The sequence below is a fragment of the Tachypleus tridentatus genome, chromosome 1, assembly GCF_004210375.1.
Source record: "Tachypleus tridentatus isolate NWPU-2018 chromosome 1, ASM421037v1, whole genome shotgun sequence".
NCBI classification, from domain to species: domain Eukaryota; kingdom Metazoa; phylum Arthropoda; class Merostomata; order Xiphosura; family Limulidae; genus Tachypleus; species Tachypleus tridentatus.
The window spans coordinates 166851925-166878104 of NC_134825.1; the positions used below are offsets into that span (position 1 = coordinate 166851925).

Genomic DNA, 26180 nt, shown 5'->3' on the forward strand with positions numbered 1-26180 from the left:
TGGTTAATTTATTAATATTAAAAATATTTATGATGGAGGTTTCATGTTAATGAATTTTTTACACATTTATTGATCAAAATGTACCTATTTGATTAGTGACTATTCTCTTGGATAATTACTTTACAGTAACTATATCAAATAAAATAGGACCTTCCTAATATAAATATTTGGAATTGATAGAAGAATGATGTTGATTAGAAGTGTTAAGAAGACATAATAGACATAAAGCTTCTCTTAAGTGTCTTATTTTGTTATATTGAAGTTTTTCTTTTGTGTTTCAGGGGTTTGTCAATTCCGGGTATGCAGTGAATGGTATAGCACATGTAAGTAAGAAATGTCTTTTCATTGATCTTATGTATACATATTGTTAAATATGTAGATATTGAGGAACGTGTCTCAATGAAGTCTACATGTTTATATACTCGTGGACGTACGCAGACACTTCCATGTAACATGCAAACTTCATAATTGTAAAAAATAATTTATAAAAGAATTTGTCTGTTGAATAATGTGGGGGAGATTCTAATATTTATTTGTGGTTTGCTCTGAGTTGTTATAGTAGATAATGTTTCTTTGAGGAACTGTTTAAAATTGAAATCTACTCCATTAACCTCCACTGTACCTATTGGTTAACCTCTACTGTACCTATTGGTTGAAGTTTTTCAGTCATTATTTTGCCAAGATTACATTTTAAATGTTTGAACATTTTAATCTTAACTGTGTAGTAGTTAAAATGCATTAAAAAAAAGTTGCACATCAGTAGATGCATGTTAATGTAATAATTTGATTGATTAATTTCAGAGGGTTTCTTGAGTTTAAGTAATTCAAAGCAAATGCATAGACATTTACTGCAAGTTAGTTCATGTTTTCCTGGTCTACCAGCTGACAATTTCATCTGTTTCACAAGTGATGTTTGTTCTTTACACTCTGGATGGTCAGTTATAAATTATATTTTGTGTAAATGAACGGGTAAATCAAATATTGATATAAATTATATTTTGTGTAAATGAACGGGTAAATCAAATGCTGATATAAATTATATTTTGTGTAAATGAACGGGTAAATCAAATACTGATATAAATTATATTTTGTGTAAATGAACGGGTAAATCAAATACTGATATAAATTAAATTTTGTGTAAATGAATGGGTAAATCAAATGCTGATATAAATTATATTTTGTGTAAATGAATGGGTAAATCAAATGCTGATATAAATTATATTTTGTGTAAATGAATGGCTAAATCAAATACTGATATAAATTATATTTTGTGTAAATGAATGGCTAAATCAAATACTGATATAAATTATATTTTGTGTGAATGAACGGGTAAATCAAATACTGATATAAATTAAATTTTGTGTAAATGAACGGGTAAATCAAATGCTGATATAAATTAAATTTTGTGTAAATGAAAGGGTAAATCAAATGCTGATATAAATTAAATTTTGTGTAAATGAACGGGTAAATCAAATGCTGATATTAATTAAATTTTGTGTAAATGAAAGGGTAAATCAAATGCTGATATAAATTATATTTTGTGTAAATGAATGGGTAAATCAAATGCTGATATAAATTATATTTTGTGTAAATAAACGGGTAAATCAAATACTGATATAAATTATATTTTGTGTAAATGAACGGGTAAATCAAATACTGATATAAATTATATTTTGTGTAAATGAACGGGTAAATCAAATACTGGTATAAATTATATTTTGTGTAAATGAACGGGTAAATCAAATACTGATATAAATTAAATTTTGTGTAAATGAATGGGTAAATCAAATACTGATATAAATTAAATTTTGTGTGAATGAACGGGTAAATCAAATACTGATATAAATTAAATTTTGTGTAAATGAACGGGTAAATCAAATACTGATATAAATTAAATTTTGTGTAAATGAACGGGTAAATCAAATACTGATATAAATTATATTTTGTGTAAATGAAAGGGTAAATCAAATGCTGATATAAATTATATTTTGTGTAAATGAATGGCTAAATCAAATACTGATATAAATTATATTTTGTGTGAATGAATGGGTAAATCAAATACTGATATAAATTAAATTTTGTGTAAATGAAAGGGTAAATCAAATGCTGATATAAATTATATTTTGTGTGAATGAACGGGTAAATCAAATACTGATATAAATTAAATTTTGTGTGAATGAACGGGTAAATCAAATACTGATATAAATTATATTTTGTGTAAATGAAAGGGTAAATCAAATGCTGATATAAATTATATTTTGTGTAAATGAATGGCTAAATCAAATACTGATATAAATTATATTTTGTGTGAATGAATGGGTAAATCAAATACTGATATAAATTAAATTTTGTGTAAATGAAAGGGTAAATCAAATGCTGATATAAATTATATTTTGTGTAAATGAACGGGTAAATCAAATACTGATATAAATTATATTTTGTGTAAATGAACGGGTAAATCAAATACTGATATAAATTATATTTTGTGTAAATGAAGGGGTAAATCAAATACTGATATAAATTAAATTTTGTGTGAATGAACGGGTAAATCAAATACTGATATAAATTAAATTTTGTGTAAATGAACGGGTAAATCAAATACTGATATAAATTATATTTTGTGTAAATGAAAGGGTAAATCAAATGCTGATATAAATTATATTTTGTGTAAATGAACGGGTAAATCAAATGCTGATATAAATTATATTTTGTGTAAATGAACGGGTAAATCAAATACTGATATAAATTATATTTTGTGTAAATGAACGGGTAAATCAAATACTGATATAAATTATATTTTGTGTAAATGAACGGGTAAATCAAATACTGATATAAATTATATTTTGTGTAAATGAACGGGTAAATCAAATACTGATATAAATTATATTTTGTGTAAATGAACGGGTAAATCAAATACTGATATAAATTATATTTTGTGTAAATGAACGGGTAAATCAAATACTGATATAAATTATATTTTGTGTAAATGAACGGGTAAATCAAATACTGATATAAATTATATTTTGTGTGAATGAACGGGTAAATCAAATACTGATATAAATTAAATTCTGTGTAAATGAACGGGTAAATCAAATACTGATATAAATTAAATTTTGTGTAAATGAACGGGTAAATCAAATGCTGATATAAATTAAATTTTGTGTAAATGAACGGGTAAATCAAATGCTGATATAAATTAAATTTTGTGTAAATGAATGGGTAAATCAAATGCTGATATAAATTAAATTTTGTGTAAATGAATGGGTAAATCAAATGCTGATATAAATTAAATTTTGTGTAAATGAATGGGTAAATCAAATACTGATATAAATTAAATTTTGTGTAAATGAATGGGTAATTCAAATGCTGATGTTGGTCTTCATTTAGTGGCTTTTGAGGATGGACAACCTTCATTTCTGAAGAGTTATCATAAACTTATCACAATATATTGTTTACCAAATTAAGATTTATACCTTACCAAAGTGAGAGATTTAACCCAGTAAGAATGATGTATTATATCTTTTATCAGATATTTGTGTATTTAGATATTATTGTTTTAAAATGTTTGTCCACCATTTCACATATATAAATTATGGAATAGTATAAACCATCAAAACTTGAGGAGAGAAATATGAATTAAACGAGCCAGTCTTACTATTATGTACCAGAGACACGGGAAGGACCAGATATAGGACAATGAGAAACTTAAAGAAGAGATAGTGTATATGCAAACAGTTATAGACAGAAAATTACTTTGCTACATATTGATGAAGATATGCATACAATAGTTCTAGTCATTAATCAGTATGGTGGTTTATTGACTTAAGTTGATACTTTTGTGGTACTAAATTTGTGAATAGTGTTGGAGATGGTGCATTGTTTGATCTAATGATAAATATAGGGTACACTAGATGGTGTGTTATGTAGTAGGGAGTGTTAGGTGTTATCTGTAGATCAATAAGATAACACTTTCAGCTAGTTATGTTTGGTAGTGGGTAGTATACAGGTACGTTTACATTGTTTAGTCTTGTAAGGTACGTGTGAATTGTGTTTCCTTATAGTGACATTTTAAGATATGGTAGTAATTTATTAGGCAGTGTTACATACACATGTTGTTGGGAGGTCTTGTTCAGTATCATTTGTACAGTAAGACTATTAGACGTCTGGTGGGATTTTATTTAATAAGGGTGTATCTGTATTATATATCTTTAACATAAATTATTGGTTAGGAACGTTAATGAGGATGTTGTGAATAGTTAATGGTAAACATTATGTGTGTGTGTGTGTGCTCATCTGCTTGTATTCAAATATCTTTTAAAAGCTGCTCAAGACTAACTATCTGTAATTTTGGATTGATAGACTAGAGGTAAGGTAGCTTGTCAACATCACTCGGCTCCAACATTTTATATGACCAGGTAGTGTATATGTGTAAGAGGTGCAAACAATGGACCCTCAAATTCGTAGCCCAGTACATAGACCATTGGGTGATGTACATTATTTCTTTGTTAACGTTAACTATACAATGGTGTTATTAATTTATTTTGTGTAGTTTTTTTTTTATCTATAATGAGAAATAAGTGCAATCATTACTGAAGTTTTTATGTGGCTACTGGTGGTAACACTTTATATAGTTGCGTTGTGAGTTTTTCAGTACAAGATCAATATATTGGCTTGATATATTTTTGAGGTGTCTAATATTGGATGCCATTGTAAATAGTTGTGTCATTAGGTCATACGTTATGAGTCAATAATAGCAATATTTGTATGTGCATTATTTGGCCTCTGTTGAAAAGTCATTGGTCAGCGTTATGTGTTGTTAGCTTGCACGTGGGAAGGAAGTCTAGTTAGCAATATGTAATTGTGAAAAAGATATAAATGTTGCCTTAACTAAACAGGATTAAACTTCGAATTTTAGCTTTATAAGTTTAGTGCTGAGATATCGAGAGAGTTTTGTATTGAAACATTATAAAATTTTACACTGGAAACAACCAACCGAATTCTTAGTTAAATAGTTTTAATTTGTGAACGTAAAGGATGCCCACTGAAAATGTTTCTCTCTTTATCTCGCTAATAACAAACGTATTTTTTTTTTTGTGAATGTCGGTGGTTGTTTCGTAAAAGCCAAAAAGAAAATGCAATATATTCTTCACGTGGTCAGTTCGTTTCTTGTGAACTGTTCACATGATTAATTGGATATGGCTATCAGAAAATTGACATTCAAGCTCACTTAATGCCACGGATTATAGACCGTGATAAAATACTTACTTCTGTCAACATGGCTCGACACTGGTCACTTCTGAAATATGGCTTTATCGCTCGGTTTGAGCAGGTGTCGCGTGACGTCAAGGTTTACTTCCGTGACATCTTGTTTCTGTTGAATCGAGTTTTTATGTCAGTCTGTTGCTTTTAACGTAATATTCTCTTACGGAACTCACTTTTGTTAGGGTTAAAACAATTAGTATTCTTTGTAATAAATCGTGATTTATTGCCATATTATGACAATAATTAATATTATCCTTTCATTTAATTATACTTAAAAGGCTGCAATGCCAACATAAAAAGCTTTTATAGTTGTAAAAAAAAATATTGTTATTACGTCTAAATCGAAAGTTTAAAAAATCGAGAGAGGGCTTCGATATGAGGTCATCCTTTGTATAATATTTACAAATAACGTGACTATACATATATTTAGGTATGCATTATAGATTACTTTTAATTTTTCATTGACCCTATTAATTCTCGTGAATGAATAGTATATGAAATCAAGAGACAGATTTTAGTCGTTGTTACAGTTTACGAACTATCGCTGTGACTAACAAAATATTGTGGTTACTCATTCATTGTATACAGCGTTTCCTCAAAGGCAGAAAGCCATGTGGTAATGTTTTAATCATAAGTGACTAAAATATCCTGATCTAGTAGTGAGTAATCCTAGAAATTAAATGTTTAAATGTCAGTATTGAGTGAGTTAAAGGAGTCGTGAAGAATCCTAGAAATTAAATGTTTAAATGTCAGTATTGAGTGAGTTAAAGGGGTCGTGAAGAATCCTAGAAATTAAATGTTTAAACGTCAGTATTGAGTGAGTTAAAGGGGTCGTGAGGAATCCTAGAAATTAAATGTTTACATGTCAGTATTAGATGAGTTAAAAGGGTAGTGAGTAGTCCTAGAAATTAAATGTTTAAATGTCTGTATTAGATGAGTTAAAAAGGTAGTGAGTAGTCCTAGAAATTAAATGTTCAAATGTCTGTATTAGATGAGTTAAAAAGGTAGTGAGTAGTCCTAGAAATTAAATGTTCAAATGTCAGTATTGAGTGAGTTAAAGGAGTCGTGAAGAATCCTAGAAATTAAATGTTTAAATGTCAGTATTGAGTGAGTTAAAGGGGTCGTGAGGAATCCTAGAAATTGAATGTTTAAATGTCAGTATTGAGTGAGTTAAAGGGGTCGTGAAGAATCCTAGAAATTAAATGTTTAAATGTCAGTATTGAGTGAGTTAAAGGGGTCGTGAGGAATCCTAGAAATTAAATGTTTACATGTCAGTATTAGATGAGTTAAAAGGGTAGTGAGTAGTCCTAGAAATTAAATGTTTAAATGTCTGTATTGAGTGAGTTAAAGGGGTCGTGAGGAATCCTAGAAATTAAATGTTTAAATGTCTGTATTAGATGAGTTAAAGGGGTCGTGAGGAATCCTAGAAATTAAATGTTTAAATGTCAGTATTGAGTGAGTTAAAGGGGTCGTGAGGAATCCTAGAAATTAAATATTTAAATGTCTGTATTAGATGAGTTAAAGGGGTCGTGAGGAATCCTAGAAATTAAATATTTAAATGTCTGTATTAGATTAGTTAAAGTGGTCGTGAGGAATCCTAGAAATTAAATGTTTAAATGTCAGTATTGAGTGAGTTCTAGAAATTAAATGTTTAAATGTCAGTATTAGATGAGTTAAAAGGGTAGTGAGTAGTCCTAGAAATTAAATGTTTAAATGTCAGTATTAGATGAGTTAAAAAGGTAGTGAGTAGTCCTAGAAATTAAATGTTTAAATGTCTGTATTGAGTGAGTTAAAGGGGTCGTGAGGAATCCTAGAAATTAAATGTTTAAATGTCAGTATTGAGTGAGTTAAAGGGGTCGTGAGGAATCCTAGAAATTAAATGTTTAAATGTCAGTATTGAGTGAGTTAAAGGGGTCGTGAGGAATCCTAGAAATTAAATGTTTAAATGTCAGTATTGAGTGAGTTAAAGGGGTCGTGAGGAATCCTAGAAATTAAATGTTTAAATGTCAGTATTGAGTGAGTTAAAGGGGTCGTGAGGAATCCTAGAAATTAAATGTTTAAATGTCAGTATTGAGTGAGTTAAAGGGGTCGTGAGGAATCCTAGAAATTAAATGTTTACATGTCAGTATTAGATGAGTTAAAAGGGTAGTGAGTAGTCCTAGAAATTAAATGTTTAAATGTCTATTAGTGAGTTAGATGAGTTAAAAGGTAGTGAGTAGTCCTAGAAATTAAATGTTTAAATGTCTGTATTAGATGAGTTAAAGGGGTCGTGAGGAATCCTAGAAATTAAATGTTTAAATGTCAGTATTGAGTGAGTTAAAGGGGTCGTGAGGAATCCTAGAAATTAAATGTTTAAATGTCTGTATTAGATGAGTTAAAGGGGTCGTGAGGAATCCTAGAAATTAAATGTTTAAATGTCTGTATTGAGTGAGTTAAAGGGGTCGTGAGGAATCCTAGAAATTAAATGTTTAAATGTCAGTATTGAGTGAGTTCTAGAAATTAAATGTTTAAATGTCAGTATTAGATGAGTTAAAGGGGTCGTGAGGAATCCTAGAAATTAAATGTTTAAATGTCAGTATTGAGTGAGTTAAAGGGGTCGTGAGGAATCCTAGAAATTGAATGTTTAAATGTCAGTATTGAGTGAGTTAAAAGGGTAGTAAATAATCCTAGAAATTAAATGTTTAAATGTCAGTGTTGAGTGAGTTAAAGGGATGAGTCGTGAGGAATCCTAGAAATTAAATGTTTAAATGTCTGTATTAGATGAGTTAAAGGGGTCGTGAGGAATCCTAGAAATTAAATGTTTAAATGTCTGTATTGAGTGAGTTAAAGGGGTCGTGAGGAATCCTAGAAATTAAATGTTTAAATGTCAGTATTAGATGAGTTAAAAAGGTAGTAAGTAATCCTAGAAATTAAATGTTTAAATGTCAGTATTAGATGAGTTAAAAAGGTAGTGAGTAGTCCTAGAAATTAAATGTTTAAATGTCAGTATTAGATGAGTTAAAGGGGTCGTGAGGAATCCTAGAAATTAAATGTTTAAATGTCTGTATTAGATGAGTTAAAAAGGTAGTGAGTAGTCCGAGAAATTAAATGTTTAAATGTCTGTATTAGATGAGTTAAAGAGGTCGTGAGGAATCCTAGAAATTAAATGTTTAAATGTCTGTATTGAGTGAGTTAAAGGGGTCGTGAGGAATCCTAGAAATTGAATGTTTAAATGTCAGTATTGAGTGAGTTAAAGGGGTCGTGAGGAATCCTAGAAATTAAATGTTTAAATGTCAGTATTGAGTGAGTTAAAGGGTCGTGAGGAATCCTAGAAATTGAAATGTTTAAATGTCAGTATTGAGTGAGTTAAAGGGGTCGTGAGGAATCCTAGAAATTAAATGTTTAAATGTCAGTATTGAGTGAGTTAAAGGGGTCGTGAGGAATCCTAGAAATTAAATGTTTAAATGTCAGTATTGAGTGAGTTAAAGGGGTCGTGAGGAATCCTAGAAATTGAATGTTTAAATGTCAGTATTAAAGTGAGTTAAAATTAAATGGTCAGTATTAGATGAGTTAAAGGGTCGTCGAGGAATCCTAGAAATTAAATGTTTAAATGTCAGTATTGAGTGAGTTAAAGGGGTCGTGAGGAATCCTAGAAATTAAATGTTTAAATGTCAGTATTGAGTGAGTTAAAGGGGTCGTGAGGAATCCTAGAAATTAAATGTTTAAATGTCAGTATTAGATGAGTTAAAGGGGTCGTGAGGAATCCTAGAAATTAAATGTTTAAATGTCAGTATTAGAGTGAGTTAAAGGGGTCGTGAGGAATCCTAGAAATTAAATGTTTAAATGTCTGTATTAGATGAGTTAAAGGGTCGTGAGTAATCCTAGAAATTAAATGTTTAAATGTCTGTATTAGATGAGTTAAAGGGGTAGTGAGTAATCCTAGAAATTAAATGTTTAAATGTCTGTATTAGATGAGTTAAAGGGGTCGTGAGGAATCCTAGAAATTAAATGTTTAAATGTCAGTATTAGAGTGAGTTAAAGGGGTCGTGAGGAATCCTAGAAATTAAATGTTTAAATGTCTGTATTAGATGAGTTAAAGGGGTCGTGAGGAATCCTAGAAATTAAATGTTTAAATGTCAGTATTGAGTGAGTTAAAAGGGTCGTGAGAATCCTAGAAATTAAATGTTTAAATGTCGTTGAGTGAGTTAAAGGGGTCGTGAGGAATCCTAGAAATTAAATGTTTAAATGTCAGTATTGAGTGAGTTAAAGGGTCGTGAGGAATCCTAGAAATTAAATGTTTAAATGTCAGTATTGAGTGAGTTAAAGGGGTCGTGAGGAATCCTAGAAATTAAATGTTTAAATGTCAGTATTGAGTGAGTTAAAGGGTCGTGAGGAATCCTAGAAATTAAATGTTTAAATGTCAGTATTGAGTGAGTTAAAGGGGTCGTGAGGAATCCTAGAAATTAAATGTTTAAATGTCAGTATTGAGTGAGTTAAAGGGGTCGTGAGGAATCCTAGAAATTAAATGTTTAAATGTCAGTATTGATGAGTTAAAGGGGTCGTGAGGAATCCTAGAAATTAAATGTTTAAATGTCTGTATTGAGTGAGTTAAAGGGGTCGTGAGGAATCCTAGAAATTAAATGTTTAAATGTCAGTATTGAGTGAGTTAAAGGGGTCGTGAGGAATCCTAGAAATTAAATGTTTAAATGTCTGTATTAGTGAGTTAAAGGGGTCGTGAGGAATCCTAGAAATTAAATGTTTAAATGTCAGTATTGAGTGAGTTAAAGGGGTCGTGAGTTAATCCTAGAAATTAAATGTTTAAATGTCTGTATTGATGAGTTAAAGGGTCGTGAGGAATCCTAGAAATTAAATGTTTAAATGTCAGTATTAGATGAGTTAAAGGGGTCGTGAGGAATCCTAGAAATTAAATGTTTAAATGTCTGTATTAGATGAGTTAAAGGGGTCGTGAGGAATCCTAGAAATTAAATGTTTAAATGTCAGTATTGAGTGAGTGAGTTAAAAAATGGGAGTCGTGAGGAATCCTAGAAATTAAATGTTTAAATGTCAGTATTGAGTGAGTTAAAAGGGTAGTAAGTAATCCTAGAAATTAAATGTTTAAATGTCAGTGTTGAGTGAGTTAAAGGGGTCGTGAGGAATCCTAGAAATTAAATGTTTAAATGTCTGTATTAGATGAGTTAAAGGGGTCGTGAGGAATCCTAGAAATTAAATGTTTAAATGTCTGTATTGAGTGAGTTAAAGGGGTCGTGAGGAATCCTAGAAATTAAATGTTTAAATGTCTGTATTGAGAGTGAGTTAGAAATTAAATGTTTAAATGTCTGTATTGAGTGAGTTAAGGGGTCGTGATCCTAGAAATTAAATGTTTAAATGTCAGTATTGAGTGAGTTAAAGGGGTCGTGAGGAATCCTAGAAATTAAATGTTTAAATGTCAGTATTGAGTGAGTTAAAGGGGTCGTGAGGAATCCTAGAAATTAAATGTTTAAATGTCAGTATTAGATGAGTTAAAAGGGTAGTGAGTAATCCTAGAAATTAAATGTTTAAATGTCTGTATTAGATGAGTTAAAGGGGTCGTGAGGAATCCTAGAAATTAAATGTTTAAATGTCTGTATTGAGATGAGTTAAAGGGGTCGTGAGGAATCCTAGAAATTAAATGTTTAAATGTCAGTATTGAGTGAGTTAAAGGGGTCGTGAGGAATCCTAGAAATTAAATGTTTAAATGTCAGTATTGAGTGAGTTAAAGGGGTCGTATTAGGAATCCTAGAAATTAAATGTTTAAATGTCAGTATTAGATGAGTTAAAGGGTCGTGAGGAATCCTAGAAATTAAATGTTTAAATGTCTGTATTAGATGAGTTAAAGGGGTCGAGGAATCCTAGAAATTAAATGTTTAAATGTCAGTATTAGATGAGTTAAAGGGTAGTGAGGAATCCTAGAAATTAAATGTTTAAATGTCAGTATTAGATGAGTTAAAAGGGTAGTTAAAGAAATTAAATGGTCAGTGAGGAGTTAAAGGGGTCGTGAGGAATCCTAGAAATTAAATGTTTAAATGTCTGTATTGAGTGAGTTAAAGGGGTCGTGAGGAATCCTAGAAATTAAATGTTTAAATGTCAGTATTGAGTGAGTTAAAGGGGTATTGTGAGGAATCCTAGAAATTAAATGTTTAAATGTCAGTATTGAGTGAGTTAAAGGGTCGTGAGGAATCCTAGAAATTAAATGTTTAAATGTCAGTATTGAGTGAGTTAAAGGGGTCGTGAGGAATCCTAGAAATTAAATGTTTAAATGTCAGTATTAGATGAGTTAAAGGGTCGTGAGTAATCCTAGAAATTAAATGTTTAAATGTCTATTGTAGTTAAAGGGTCGTGAGGAATCCTAGAGTGTTTAAATGTCTGTATTAGTGAGTTAAAGAGTAAGGAATCCTAGAAATTAAATGTTCAAATGTCTGTATTAGATGAGTTAAAGGGGTCGTGAGGAATCCTAGAAATTAAATGTTTAAATGTCAGTATTGAGTGAGTTAAAGGGGTCGTGAGGAATCCTAGAAATTAAATGTTTAAATGTCTGTATTAGATGAGTTAAAGGGGTCGTGAGGAATCCTAGAAATTAAATGTTTAAATGTCAGTATTAGAGTGAGTTAAAGGGGTCGTGAGGAATCCTAGAAATTAAATGTTTAAATGTCAGTATTGAGTGAGTTAAAGGGGTCGTGAGGAATCCTAGAAATTAAATGTTTAAATGTCAGTATTGAGTGAGTTAAAGGGGTCGTGAGGAATCCTAGAAATTAAATGTTTAAATGTCAGTATTGAGTGAGTTAAAGGGGTCGTGAGGAATCCTAGAAATTAAATGTTTAAATGTCAGTATTGAGTGAGTTAAAGGGGTCGTGAGGAATCCTAGAAATTAAATGTTTAAATGTCAGTATTGAGTGAGTTAAAGGGGTCGTGTTTAGGAATCCTAGAAATTAAATGTTTAAATGTCAGTATTGAGTATTAAAGAGTGAGTTAAAGGGTCAGTCGTGAGGAATCCTAGAAATTAAATGTTTAAATGTCAGTATTGAGTGAGTTAAAGGGTCGTGAGGAATCCTAGAAATTAAATGTTTAAATGTCAGTATTGAGTGAGTTAAAGGGTCGTGAGGAATCCTAGAAATTAAATGTTTAAATGTCAGTATTGAGTGAGTTAAAGGGGTGAGTTCCTAGAAATTAAATGTTTAAATGTCAGTAGTGAGTGAGTTAAAGGGGTCGTGAGGAATCCTAGAAATTAAATGTTTAAATGTCAGTATTAGATGAGTTAAAGGGGTCGTGAGGAATCCTAGAAATTAAATGTTTAAATGTCAGTATTAGATGAGTTAAAGGGTCGTGAGGAATCCTAGAAATTAAATGTTTAAATGTCTGTATTAGATGAGTTAAAGGGTCGTGAGGAATCCTAGAAATTAAATGTTTAAATGTCAGTATTAGATGAGTTAAAGGGTCGTGAGGAATCCTAGAAATTAAATGTTTAAATGTCAGTATTGAGTGAGTTAAAGGGTCGTGAGGAATCCTAGAAATTAAATGTTTAAATGTCAGTATTGAGTGAGTTAAAGGGGTCGTGAGGAATCCTAGAAATTGAATGTTTAAATGTCAGTATTGAGTGAGTTAAAGGGTCGTGAGGAATCCTAGAAATTAAATGTTTAAATGTCAGTATTGAGTGAGTTAAAAGGGTAGTAAGGAATCCTAGAAATTAAATGTTTAAATGTCAGTATTGAGTGAGTTAAAGGGGTCGTGAGGAATCCTAGAAATTAAATGTTTAAATGTCTGTATTGAGTGAGTTAAAGGGGTCGTGAGGAATCCTAGAAATTAAATGTTTAAATGTCTGTATTGAGTGAGTTAAAGGGGTCGTGAGGAATCCTAGAAATTAAATGTTTAAATGTCTGTATTGAGTGAGTTAAAGGGGTCGTGAGGAATCCTAGAAATTAAATGTTTAAATGTCAGTATTGAGTGAGTTAAAGGGTAGTGAGTAATCCTAGAAATTAAATGTTTAAATGTCAGTATTGAGATGAGTTAAAAAATGGTCGTGAGTGAATCCTAGAAATTAAATGTTTAAATGTCAGTATTAGATGAGTTAAAGGGGTCGTGAGGAATCCTAGAAATTAAATGTTTAAATGTCAGTATTAGATGAGTTAAAGGGTCGTGAGGAATCCTAGAAATTAAATGTTTAAATGTCTGTATTAGATGAGTTAAAGGGGTCGTGAGGAATCCTAGAAATTAAATGTTTAAATGTCTGTATTGAGTGAGTTAAAGGGGTCGTGAGGAATCCTAGAAATTAAATGTTTAAATGTCAGTATTGAGTGAGTTAAAGGGGTCGTGAGGAATCCTAGAAATTAAATGTTTAAATGTCAGTATTGAGTGAGTTAAAGGGTCGTGAGGAATCCTAGAAATTAAATGTTTAAATGTCAGTATTGAGTGAGTTAAAGGGGTCGTGAGGAATCCTAGAAATTGAATGTTTAAATGTCAGTATTGAGTGAGTTAAAGGGGTAGTGAGGAATCCTAGAAATTAAATGTTTAAATGTCAGTATTGAGTGAGTTAAAGGGTCGTGAGGAATCCTAGAAATTAAATGTTTAAATGTCTGTATTGAGTGAGTTAAAGGGGTCGTGAGGAATCCTAGAAATTAAATGTTTAAATGTCTGTATTAGATGAGTTAAAGGGGTCGTGAGGAATCCTAGAAATTAAATGTTTAAATGTCTGTATTAGATGAGTTAAAGGGGTCGTGAGGAATCCTAGAAATTAAATGTTTAAATGTCAGTATTGAGTGAGTTAAAAGGGTAGTAGTAATCCTAGAAATTAAATGTTTAAATGTCTGTATTGAGTGAGTTAAAGGGGTCGTGAGGAATCCTAGAAATTAAATGTTTAAATGTCAGTATTGAGTGAGTTAAAGGGGTCGTGAGGAATCCTAGAAATTAAATGTTTAAATGTCAGTATTGAGTGAGTTAAAAGGGTAGTAAGGAATCCTAGAAATTAAATGTTTAAATGTCAGTATTGAGTGAGTTAAAGGGGTCGTGAGGAATCCTAGAAATTAAATGTTTAAATGTCTGTATTAGATGAGTTAAAGGGGTCGTGAGGAATCCTAGAAATTAAATGTTTAAATGTCTGTATTAGATGAGTTAAAAAGGTAGTGAGTAGTCCGAGAAATTAAATGTTTAAATGTCTGTATTGAGTGAGTTAAAGGGGTCGTGAGGAATCCTAGAAATTAAATGTTTAAATGTCAGTATTGAGTGAGTTCTAGAAATTAAATGTTTAAATGTCAGTATTGAGTGAGTTAAAGGGGTCGTGAGGAATCCTAGAAATTGAATGTTTAAATGTCAGTATTGAGTGAGTTAAAAAATGGGTAGTAAATAATCCTAGAAATTAAATGTTTAAATGTCAGTATTGAGTGAGTTAAAGGGTCGTGAGGAATCCTAGAAATTAAATGTTTAAATGTCTGTATTAGATGAGTTAAAGGGGTCGTGAGGAATCCTAGAAATTAAATGTTTAAATGTCTGTATTGAGTGAGTTAAAGGGGTCGTGAGGAATCCTAGAAATTAAATGTTTAAATGTCAGTATTAGATGAGTTAAAAAGGTAGTAAGTAATCCTAGAAATTAAATGTTTAAATGTCAGTATTAGATGAGTTAAAAAGGTAGTGAGTAGTCCTAGAAATTAAATGTTTAAATGTCAGTATTAGATGAGTTAAAGGGGTCGTGAGGAATCCTAGAAATTAAATGTTTAAATGTCAGTATTGAGTGAGTTAAAGGGGTCGTGAGGAATCCTAGAAATTAAATGTTTAAATGTCAGTATTGAGTGAGTTAAAGGGGTCGTGAGGAATCCTAGAAATTGAATGTTTAAATGTCAGTATTGAGTGAGTTAAAGGGGTCGTGAGGAATCCTAGAAATTGAATGTTTAAATGTCAGTATTGAGTGAGTTAAAGGGTCGTGAGGAATCCTAGAAATTAAATGTTTAAATGTCAGTATTGAGTGAGTTAAAAGGGTAGTAAATAATCCTAGAAATTAAATGTTTAAATGTCAGTATTGAGTGAGTTAAAGGGGTCGTGAGGAATCCTAGAAATTAAATGTTTAAATGTCTGTATTAGATGAGTTAAAGGGGTCGTGAGGAATCCTAGAAATTAAATGTTTAAATGTCTGTATTGAGTGAGTTAAAGGGGTCGTGAGGAATCCTAGAAATTAAATGTTTAAATGTCAGTATTAGATGAGTTAAAGGGTCGTGAGTAATCCTAGAAATTAAATGTTTAAATGTCAGTATTAGATGAGTTAAAGGGGTCGTGAGGAATCCTAGAAATTAAATGTTTAAATGTCTGTATTAGATGAGTTAAAAAGGTAGTGAGTAGTCCGAGAAATTAAATGTTTAAATGTCTGTATTGAGTGAGTTAAAGGGGTCGTGAGGAATCCTAGAAATTAAATGTTTAAATGTCAGTATTGAGTGAGTTCTAGAAATTAAATGTTTAAATGTCAGTATTGAGTGAGTTAAAGGGGTCGTGAGGAATCCTAGAAATTGAATGTTTAAATGTCAGTATTGAGTGAGTTAAAAGGGTAGTAAATAATCCTAGAAATTAAATGTTTAAATGTCAGTGTTGAGTGAGTTAAAGGGGTCGTGAGGAATCCTAGAAATTAAATGTTTAAATGTCTGTATTAGATGAGTTAAAGGGGTCGTGAGGAATCCTAGAAATTAAATGTTTAAATGTCTGTATTGAGTGAGTTAAAGGGGTCGTGAGGAATCCTAGAAATTAAATGTTTAAATGTCAGTATCAGATGAGTTAAAAAGGTAGTAAGTAATCCTAGAAATTAAATGTTTAAATGTCAGTATTAGATGAGTTAAAAAGGTAGTGAGTAGTCCTAGAAATGAAATGTTTAAATGTCAGTATTAGATGAGTTAAAGGGTCGTGAGGAATCCTAGAAATTAAATGTTTAAATGTCAGTATTGAGTGAGTTAAAGGGTCGTGAGGAATCCTAGAAATTAAATGTTTAAATGTCAGTATTGAGTGAGTTAAAGGGTCGTGAGGAATCCTAGAAATTGAATGTTTAAATGTCAGTATTGAGTGAGTTAAAGGGGTCGTGAGGAATCCTAGAAATTGAATGTTTAAATGTCAGTATTGAGTGAGTTAAAGGGGTCGTGAGGAATCCTAGAAATTGAATGTTTAAATGTCAGTATTGAGTGAGTTAAAAGGGTAGTAAATAATCCTAGAAATTAAATGTTTAAATGTCAGTGTTGAGTGAGTTAAAGGGGTCGTGAGGAATCCTAGAAATTAAATGTTTAAATGTCTGTATTAGATGAGTTAAAGGGGTCGTGAGGAATCCTAGAAATTAAATGTTTAAATGTCTGTATTGAGTGAGTTAAAGGGGTCGTGAGGAATCCTAGAAATTAAATGTTTAAATGTCAGTATTAGATGAGTTAAAAAGGTAGTGAGTAATCCTAGAAATTAAATGTTTAAATGTCAGTATTAGATGAGTTAAAGGGGTCGTGAGGAATCCTAGAAATTAAATGTTTAAATGTCTGTATTAGATGAGTTAAAAAGGTAGTGAGTAGTCCTAGAAATTAAATGTTTAAATGTCAGTATTAGATGAGTTAAAGGGGTCGTGAGGAATCCTAGAAATTAAATGTTTAAATGTCTGTATTAGATGAGTTAAAAAGGTAGTGAGTAGTCCGAGAAATTAAATGTTTAAATGTCTGTATTAGATGAGTTAAAGGGGTCGTGAGGAATCCTAGAAATTAAATGTTTAAATGTCTGTATTGAGTGAGTTAAAGGGGTCGTGAGGAATCCTAGAAATTAAATGTTTAAATGTCAGTATTGAGTGAGTTAAAGGGGTCGTGAGGAATCCTAGAAATTGAATGTTTAAATGTCAGTATTGAGTGAGTTAAAGGGGTCGTGAGGAATCCTAGAAATTGAATGTTTAAATGTCAGTATTGAGTGAGTTAAAAGGGTAGTAAATAATCCTAGAAATTAAATGTTTAAATGTCAGTGTTGAGTGAGTTAAAGGGGTCGTGAGGAATCCTAGAAATTAAATGTTTAAATGTCTGTATTGAGTGAGTTAAAGGGGTCGTGAGGAATCCTAGAAATTAAATGTTTAAATGTCTGTATTAGATGAGTTAAAGGGGTCGTGAGGAATCCTAGAAATTAAATGTTTAAATGTCTGTATTAGATGAGTTAAAGGGGTCGTGAGGAATCCTAGAAATTAAATGTTTAAATGTCAGTATTGAGTGAGTTAAAAGGGTCTGTATTGTGAGTTAATCCCTAGAAATTAAATGTTTAAATGTCTGTATTGAGTGAGTTAAAGGGGTCGTGAGGAATCCTAGAAATTAAATGTTTAAATGTCAGTATTGAGTGAGTTAAAGGGGTCGTGAGGAATCCTAGAAATTGAATGTTTAAATGTCAGTATTGAGTGAGTTAAAAGGGTAGTAAATAATCCTAGAAATTAAATGTTTAAATGTCAGTGTTGAGTGAGTTAAAGGGGTCGTGAGGAATCCTAGAAATTAAATGTTTAAATGTCTGTATTAGATGAGTTAAAGGGGTCGTGAGGAATCCTAGAAATTAAATGTTTAAATGTCTGTATTAGATGAGTTAAAAGGGTAGTGAGTAGTCCTAGAAATTAAATGTTTAAATGTCTGTATTAGATGAGTTAAAGGGGTCGTGAGGAATCCTAGAAATTAAATGTTTAAATGTCAGTATTGAGTGAGTTAAAGGGGTCGTGAGGAATCCTAGAAATTAAATGTTTAAATGTCAGTATTGAGTGAGTTAAAGGGGTCGTGAGGAATCCTAGAAATTGAATGTTTAAATGTCAGTATTGAGTGAGTTAAAGGGGTCGTGAGGAATCCTAGAAATTGAATGTTTAAATGTCAGTATTGAGTGAGTTAAAAGGGTAGTAAATAATCCTAGAAATTAAATGTTTAAATGTCAGTGTTGAGTGAGTTAAAGGGGTCGTGAGGAATCCTAGAAATTAAATGTTTAAATGTCTGTATTAGATGAGTTAAAGGGGTCGTGAGGAATCCTAGAAATTAAATGTTTAAATGTCTGTATTAGATGAGTTAAAAGGGTAGTGAGTAGTCCTAGAAATTAAATGTTTAAATGTCAGTATTAGATGAGTTAAAAAGGTAGTGAGTAGTCCTAGAAATTAAATGTTCAAATGTCAGTATTGAGTGAGTTAAAGGGGTCGTGAGGAATCCTAGAAATTAAATGTTCAAATGTCTGTATTAGATGAGTTAAAAAGGTAGTGAGTAGTCCTAGAAATTAAATGTTCAAATGTCAGTATTGAGTGAGTTAAAGGGGTCGTGAGGAATCCTAGAAATTAAATGTTTAAATGTCTGTATTAGATGAGTTAAAGGGGTCGTGAGGAATCCTAGAAATTAAATGTTTAAATGTCAGTATTGAGTGAGTTAAAGGGGTCGTGAGGAATCCTAGAAATTAAATGTTTAAATGTCTGTATTAGATGAGTTAAAGGGGTCGTGAGGAATCCTAGAAATTAAATATTTAAATGTCTGTATTAGATGAGTTAAAGGGGTCGTGAGGAATCCTAGAAATTAAATGTTTAAATGTCTGTATTGAGTGAGTTAAAGGGGTCGTGAGGAATCCTAGAAATTAAATGTTTAAATGTCAGTATTGAGTGAGTTCTAGAAATTAAATGTTTAAATGTCAGTATTAGATGAGTTAAAAGGGTAGTGAGTAGTCCTAGAAATTAAATGTTTAAATGTCTGTATTAGATGAGTTAAAAAGGTAGTGAGTAGTCCTAGAAATTAAATGTTTAAATGTCTGTATTAGATGAGTTAAAGGGGTCGTGAGGAATCCTAGAAATTAAATGTTTAAATGTCTGTATTGAGTGAGTTAAAGGGGTCGTGAGGAATCCTAGAAATTAAATGTTTAAATGTCAGTATTGAGTGAGTTAAAGGGGTCGTGAGGAATCCTAGAAATTGAATGTTTAAATGTCAGTATTGAGTGAGTTAAAGGGGTCGTGAGGAATCCTAGAAATTAAATGTTTAAATGTCAGTATTGAGTGAGTTAAAGGGGTCGTGAGGAATCCTAGAAATTAAATGTTTAAATGTCAGTATTGAGTGAGTTAAAGGGTCGTGAGGAATCCTAGAAATTAAATGTTTAAATGTCTGTATTAGATGAGTTAAAGGGGTCGTGAGGAATCCTAGAAATTAAATGTTTAAATGTCAGTATTAGATGAGTTAAAAAGGTAGTAAGTAATCCTAGAAATTAAATGTTTAAATGTCAGTATTAGATGAGTTAAAAAGGTAGTGAGTAGTCCTAGAAATTAAATGTTTAAATGTCAGTATTAGATGAGTTAAAGTGGTCGTGAGGAATCCTAGAAATTAAATGTTTAAATGTCTGTATTAGATGAGTTAAAAAGGTAGTGAGTAGTCCGAGAAATTAAATGTTTAAATGTCTGTATTAGATGAGTTAAAGAGGTCGTGAGGAATCCTAGAAATTAAATGTTTAAATGTCTGTATTGAGTGAGTTAAAGGGGTCGTGAGGAATCCTAGAAATTGAATGTTTAAATGTCAGTATTGAGTGAGTTAAAGGGGTCGTGAGGAATCCTAGAAATTGAATGTTTAAATGTCAGTATTGAGTGAGTTAAAGGGGTCGTGAGGAATCCTAGAAATTGAATGTTTAAATGTCAGTATTGAGTGAGTTAAAGGGGTCGTGAGGAATCCTAGAAATTGAATGTTTAAATGTCAGTATTGAGTGAGTTAAAGGGGTCGTGAGGAATCCTAGAAATTGAATGTTTAAATGTCAGTATTGAGTGAGTTAAAAGGGTAGTAAATAATCCTAGAAATTAAATGTTTAAATGTCAGTGTTGAGTGAGTTAAAGGGGTCGTGAGGAATCCTAGAAATTAAATGTTTAAATGTCTGTATTGAGTGAGTTAAAGGGGTCGTGAGGAATCCTAGAAATTAAATGTTTAAATGTCTGTATTAGATGAGTTAAAGGGGTCGTGAGGAATCCTAGAAATTAAATGTTTAAATGTCTGTATTGAGTGAGTTAAAGGGGTCGTGAGGAATCCTAGAAATTAAATGTTTAAATGTCAGTATTAGATGAGTTAAAAAGGTAGTAAGTAATCCTAGAAATTAAATGTTTAAATGTCAGTATTAGATGAGTTAAAAAGGTAGTGAGTAGTCCTAGAAATTAAATGTTTAAATGTCAGTATTAGATGAGTTAAAGGGGTCGTGAGGAATCCTAGAAATTAAATGTTTAAATGTCTGTATTAGATGAGTTAAAAAGGTAGTGAGTAGTCCGAGAAATTAAGTGTTTAAATGTCTGTATTAGATGAGTTAAAGGGGTCGTGAGGAATCCTAGAAATTAAATGTTTAAATGTCTGTATTGAGTGAGTTAAAGGGGTCGTGAGGAATCCTAGAAATTAAATGTTTAAATGTCAGTATTGAGTGAGTTAAAGGGGTCGTGAGGAATCCTAGAAATTGAATGTTTAAATGTCAGTATTGAGTGAGTTAAAGGGGTCGTGAGGAATCCTAGAAATTAAATGTTTAAATGTCAGTATTGAGTGAGTTAAAGGGGTAGTAAATAATCCTAGAAATTAAATGTTTAAATGTCAGTATTGAGTGAGTTAAAGGGGTCGTGAGGAATCCTAGAAATTAAATGTTTAAATGTCTGTATTGAGTGAGTTAAAGGGGTCGTGAGGAATCCTAGAAATTAAATGTTTAAATGTCTGTATTAGATGAGTTAAAGGGGTCGTGAGGAATCCTAGAAATTAAATGTTTAAATGTCTGTATTAGATGAGTTAAAAGGGTAGTGAGTAGTCCGAGAAATTAAATGTTTAAATGTCTGTATTGAGTGAGTTAAAGGGTCGTGAGGAATCCTAGAAATTAAATGTTTAAATGTCAGTGATTGGGTCGTGAGTTCCTAGAAATTAAATGTTTAAATGTCAGTATTGAGTGAGTTAAAGGGTCGTGAGGAATCCTAGAAATTAAATGTTTAAATGTCAGTATTGAGTGAGTTAAAGGGGTCGTGAGGAATCCTAGAAATTAAATGTTTAAATGTCAGTATTGAGTGAGTTAAAGGGGTCGTGAGGAATCCTAGAAATTAAATGTTTAAATGTCTGTATTAGATGAGTTAAAGGGTCGTGAGGAATCCTAGAAATTAAATGTTTAAATGTCTGTATTGAGTGAGTTAAAGGGGTCGTGAGGAATCCTAGAAATTAAATGTTTAAATGTCAGTATTGAGATGAGTTAAAAAAGGTAGTGAGTAATCCTAGAAATTAAATGTTTAAATGTCAGTATTAGATGAGTTAAAAGGTAGTGAGTAGTCCTAGAAATTAAATGTTTAAATGTCAGTATTAGATGAGTTAAAGGGGTCGTGAGGAAATGTCCTAGAAATTAAATGTTTAAATGTCAGTATTGAGTGAGTTAAAGGGGTCGTGAGGAATCCTAGAAATTAAATGTTTAAATGTCAGTATTGAGTGAGTTAAAGGGTCGTGAGGAATCCTAGAAATTAAATGTTTAAATGTCAGTATTGAGTGAGTTAAAGGGGTCGTGAGGAATCCTAGAAATTAAATGTTTAAATGTCAGTATTGAGTGAGTTAAAGGGTCGTGAGGAATCCTAGAAATTAAATGTTTAAATGTCAGTATTGAGTGAGTTAAAGGGGTCGTGAGGAATCCTAGAAATTAAATGTTTAAATGTCTGTATTGAGTGAGTTAAAGGGGTCGTGAGAATCCTAGAAATTAAATGTTTAAATGTCTGTATTAGATGAGTTAAAGGGTCGTGAGGAATCCTAGAAATTAAATGTTTAAATGTCTGTATTAGATGAGTTAAAGGGGTCGTGAGGAATCCTAGAAATTAAATGTTTAAATGTCTGTATTAGATGAGTTAAAGGGGTCGTGAGGAATCCTAGAAATTAAATGTTTAAATGTCTGTATTAGATGAGTTAAAGGGTCGTGAGAATCCTAGAAATTAAATGTTTAAATGTCTGTATTAGATGAGTTAAAAAGGTAGTGAGTAGTCCGAGAAATTAAGTGTTTAAATGTCTGTATTGAGTGAGTTAAAGGGGTCGTGAGGAATCCTAGAAATTAAATGTTTAAATGTCAGTATTGAGTGAGTTCTAGAAATTAAATGTTTAAATGTCAGTATTGAGTGAGTTAAAGGGGTCGTGAGGAATCCTAGAAATTGAATGTTTAAATGTCAGTATTGAGTGAGTTAAAAGGGTAGTAAATAATCCTAGAAATTAAATGTTTAAATGTCAGTGTTGAGTGAGTTAAAGGGGTCGTGAGGAATCCTAGAAATTAAATGTTTAAATGTCTGTATTAGATGAGTTAAAGGGGTCGTGAGGAATCCTAGAAATTAAATGTTTAAATGTCTGTATTGAGTGAGTTAAAGGGGTCGTGAGGAATCCTAGAAATTAAATGTTTAAATGTCAGTATTAGATGAGTTAAAAAGGTAGTAAGTAATCCTAGAAATTAAATGTTTAAATGTCAGTATTAGATGAGTTAAAAAGGTAGTGAGTAGTCCTAGAAATTAAATGTTTAAATGTCAGTATTAGATGAGTTAAAGGGGTCGTGAGGAATCCTAGAAATTAAATGTTTAAATGTCAGTATTGAGTGAGTTAAAGGGGTCGTGAGGAATCCTAGAAATTAAATGTTTAAATGTCAGTATTGAGTGAGTTAAAGGGGTCGTGAGGAATCCTAGAAATTGAATGTTTAAATGTCAGTATTGAGTGAGTTAAAGGGGTCGTGAGGAATCCTAGAAATTAAATGTTTAAATGTCAGTATTGAGTGAGTTAAAGGGTCGTGAGGAATCCTAGAAATTAAATGTTTAAATGTCAGTATTGAGTGAGTTAAAGGGGTCGTGAGGAATCCTAGAAATTAAATGTTTAAATGTCAGTATTGAGTGAGTTAAAGGGGTAGTAAATAATCCTAGAAATTAAATGTTTAAATGTCAGTATTGAGTGAGTTAAAGGGTCGTGAGGAATCCTAGAAATTAAATGTTTAAATGTCTGTATTAGATGAGTTAAAGGGGTCGTGAGGAATCCTAGAAATTAAATGTTTAAATGTCTGTATTGAGTGAGTTAAAGGGGTCGTGAGGAATCCTAGAAATTAAATGTTTAAATGTCAGTATTAGATGAGTTAAAAAGGTAGTGAGTAGTCCTAGAAATTAAATGTTTAAATGTCAGTATTAGATGAGTTAAAGGGTCGTGAGGAATCCTAGAAATTAAATGTTTAAATGTCTGTATTAGATGAGTTAAAAGGTAGTGAGTAGTCCGAGAAATTAAATGTTTAAATGTCTGTATTAGATGAGTTAAAGGGGTCGTGAGGAATCCTAGAAATTAAATGTTTAAATGTCTGTATTGAGTGAGTTAAAGGGGTCGTGAGGAATCCTAGAAATTAAATGTTTAAATGTCAGTATTGAGTGAGTTAAAGGGGTCGTGAGGAATCCTAGAAATTGAATGTTTAAATGTCAGTATTGAGTGAGTTAAAGGGGTCGTGAGGAATCCTAGAAATTGAATGTTTAAATGTCAGTATTGAGTGAGTTAAAGGGGTAGTAAATAATCCTAGAAATTAAATGTTTAAATGTCAGTGTTGAGTGAGTTAAAGGGGTCGTGAGGAATCCTAGAAATTAAATGTTTAAATGTCTGTATTGAGTGAGTTAAAGGGGTCGTGAGGAATCCTAGAAATTAAATGTTTAAATGTCTGTATTAGATGAGTTAAAGGGGTCGTGAGGAATCCTAGAAATTAAATGTTTAAATGTCTGTATTAGATGAGTTAAAGGGGTCGTGAGGAATCCTAGAAATTAAATGTTTAAATGTCAGTATTGAGTGAGTTAAAAGGGTAGTAAATAATCCTAGAAATTAAATGTTTAAATGTCTGTATTGAGTGAGTTAAAGGGGTCGTGAGGAATCCTAGAAATTAAATGTTTAAATGTCAGTATTGAGTGAGTTAAAGGGGTCGTGAGGAATCCTAGAAATTAAATGTTTAAATGTCAGTATTGAGTGAGTTAAAGGGGTAGTAAATAATCCTAGAAATTAAATGTTTAAATGTCAGTGTTGAGTGAGTTAAAGAGGTCGTGAGGAATCCTAGAAATTAAATGTTTAAATGTCTGTATTAGATGAGTTAAAGGGGTCGTGAGGAATCCTAGAAATTAAATGTTTAAATGTCTGTATTAGATGAGTTAAAAAGGTAGTGAGTAGTCCGAGAAATTAAATGTTTAAATGTCTGTATTAGATGAGTTAAAGGGGTCGTGAGGAATCCTAGAAATTAAATGTTTAAATGTCAGTATTGAGTGAGTTAAAGGGGTCGTGAGGAATCCCAGAAATTAAATGTTTAAATGTCAGTATTGAGTGAGTTAAAGGGGTCGTGAGGAATCCTAGAAATTGAATGTTTAAATGTCAGTATTGAGTGAGTTAAAGGGGTCGTGAGGAATCCTAGAAATTGAATGTTTAAATGTCAGTATTGAGTGAGTTAAAAGGGTAGTAAATAATCCTAGAAATTAAATGTTTAAATGTCAGTGTTGAGTGAGTTAAAGGGGTCGTGAGGAATCCTAGAAATTAAATGTTTAAATGTCTGTATTAGATGAGTTAAAGGGGTCGTGAGGAATCCTAGAAATTAAATGTTTAAATGTCTGTATTAGATGAGTTAAAAGGGTAGTGAGTAGTCCTAGAAATTAAATGTTTAAATGTCAGTATTAGATGAGTTAAAAAGGTAGTGAGTAGTCCTAGAAATTAAATGTTCAAATGTCAGTATTGAGTGAGTTAAAGGGGTCGTGAGGAATCCTAGAAATTAAATGTTCAAATGTCTGTATTAGATGAGTTAAAAAGGTAGTGAGTAGTCCTAGAAATTAAATGTTCAAATGTCAGTATTGAGTGAGTTAAAGGGGTCGTGAGGAATCCTAGAAATTAAATGTTCAAATGTCTGTATTAGATGAGTTAAAGGGGTCGTGAGGAATCCTAGAAATTAAATGTTTAAATGTCAGTATTGAGTAAGTTAAAGGGGTCGTGAGGAATCCTAGAAATTAAATATTTAAATGTCTGTATTAGATGAGTTAAAGGGGTCGTGAGGAATCCTAGAAATTAAATATTTAAATGTCTGTATTAGATTAGTTAAAGGGGTCGTGAGGAATCCTAGAAATTAAATGTTTAAATGTCTGTATTGAGTGAGTTAAAGGGGTCGTGAGGAATCCTAGAAATTAAATGTTTAAATGTCAGTATTGAGTGAGTTCTAGAAATTAAATGTTTAAATGTCAGTATTAGATGAGTTAAAAGGGTAGTGAGTAGTCCTAGAAATTAAATGTTTAAATGTCAGTATTAGATGAGTTAAAAAGGTAGTGAGTAGTCCGTGAAATTAAATGTTTAAATGTCTGTATTAGATGAGTTAAAGGGGTCGTGAGGAATCCTAGAAATTAAATGTTTAAATGTCTGTATTGAGTGAGTTAAAGGGGTCGTGAGGAATCCTAGAAATTAAATGTTTAAATGTCAGTATTGAGTGAGTTAAAGGGGTCGTGAGGAATCCTAGAAATTGAATGTTTAAATGTCAGTATTGAGTGAGTTAAAGGGGTCGTGAGGAATCCTAGAAATTAAATGTTTAAATGTCAGTATTGAGTGAGTTAAAGGGGTCGTGAGGAATCCTAGAAATTAAATGTTTAAATGTCAGTATTGAGTGAGTTAAAGGGGTCGTGAGGAATCCTAGAAATTAAATGTTTAAATGTCTGTATTAGATGAGTTAAAGGGGTCGTGAGGAATCCTAGAAATTAAATGTTTAAATGTCAGTATCAGATGAGTTAAAAAGGTAGTAAGTAATCCTAGAAATTAAATGTTTAAATGTCAGTATTAGATGAGTTAAAAAGGTAGTGAGTAGTCCTAGAAATGAAATGTTTAAATGTCAGTATTAGATGAGTTAAAGGGGTCGTGAGGAATCCTAGAAATTAAATGTTTAAATGTCTGTATTAGATGAGTTAAAAAGGTAGTGAGTAGTCC

The 26180-nt window shown here is 31.4% G+C and overlaps 1 protein-coding gene across 11 annotated transcripts in view; it reads left to right on the top strand.

Annotated features, from left to right (window-relative positions):
• Window positions 1-26180, top strand: part of LOC143229871 (single-stranded DNA-binding protein 3-like) — a 258681-nt gene that overhangs the window by 37361 nt on the left and 195140 nt on the right. For all 11 annotated transcript variants that reach the window (XR_013016106.1, XR_013016118.1, XR_013016107.1 and 8 more), the window contains one exon: window positions 282-323. Coding sequence is in view for 8 of the 11 variants with exons in the window: in XM_076462733.1 (XP_076318848.1) it covers window positions 282-323 (42 nt within the window). In the remaining 3 variants the exon portion in view is untranslated. The remainder of the gene's footprint in view (window positions 1-281; window positions 324-26180) is intronic.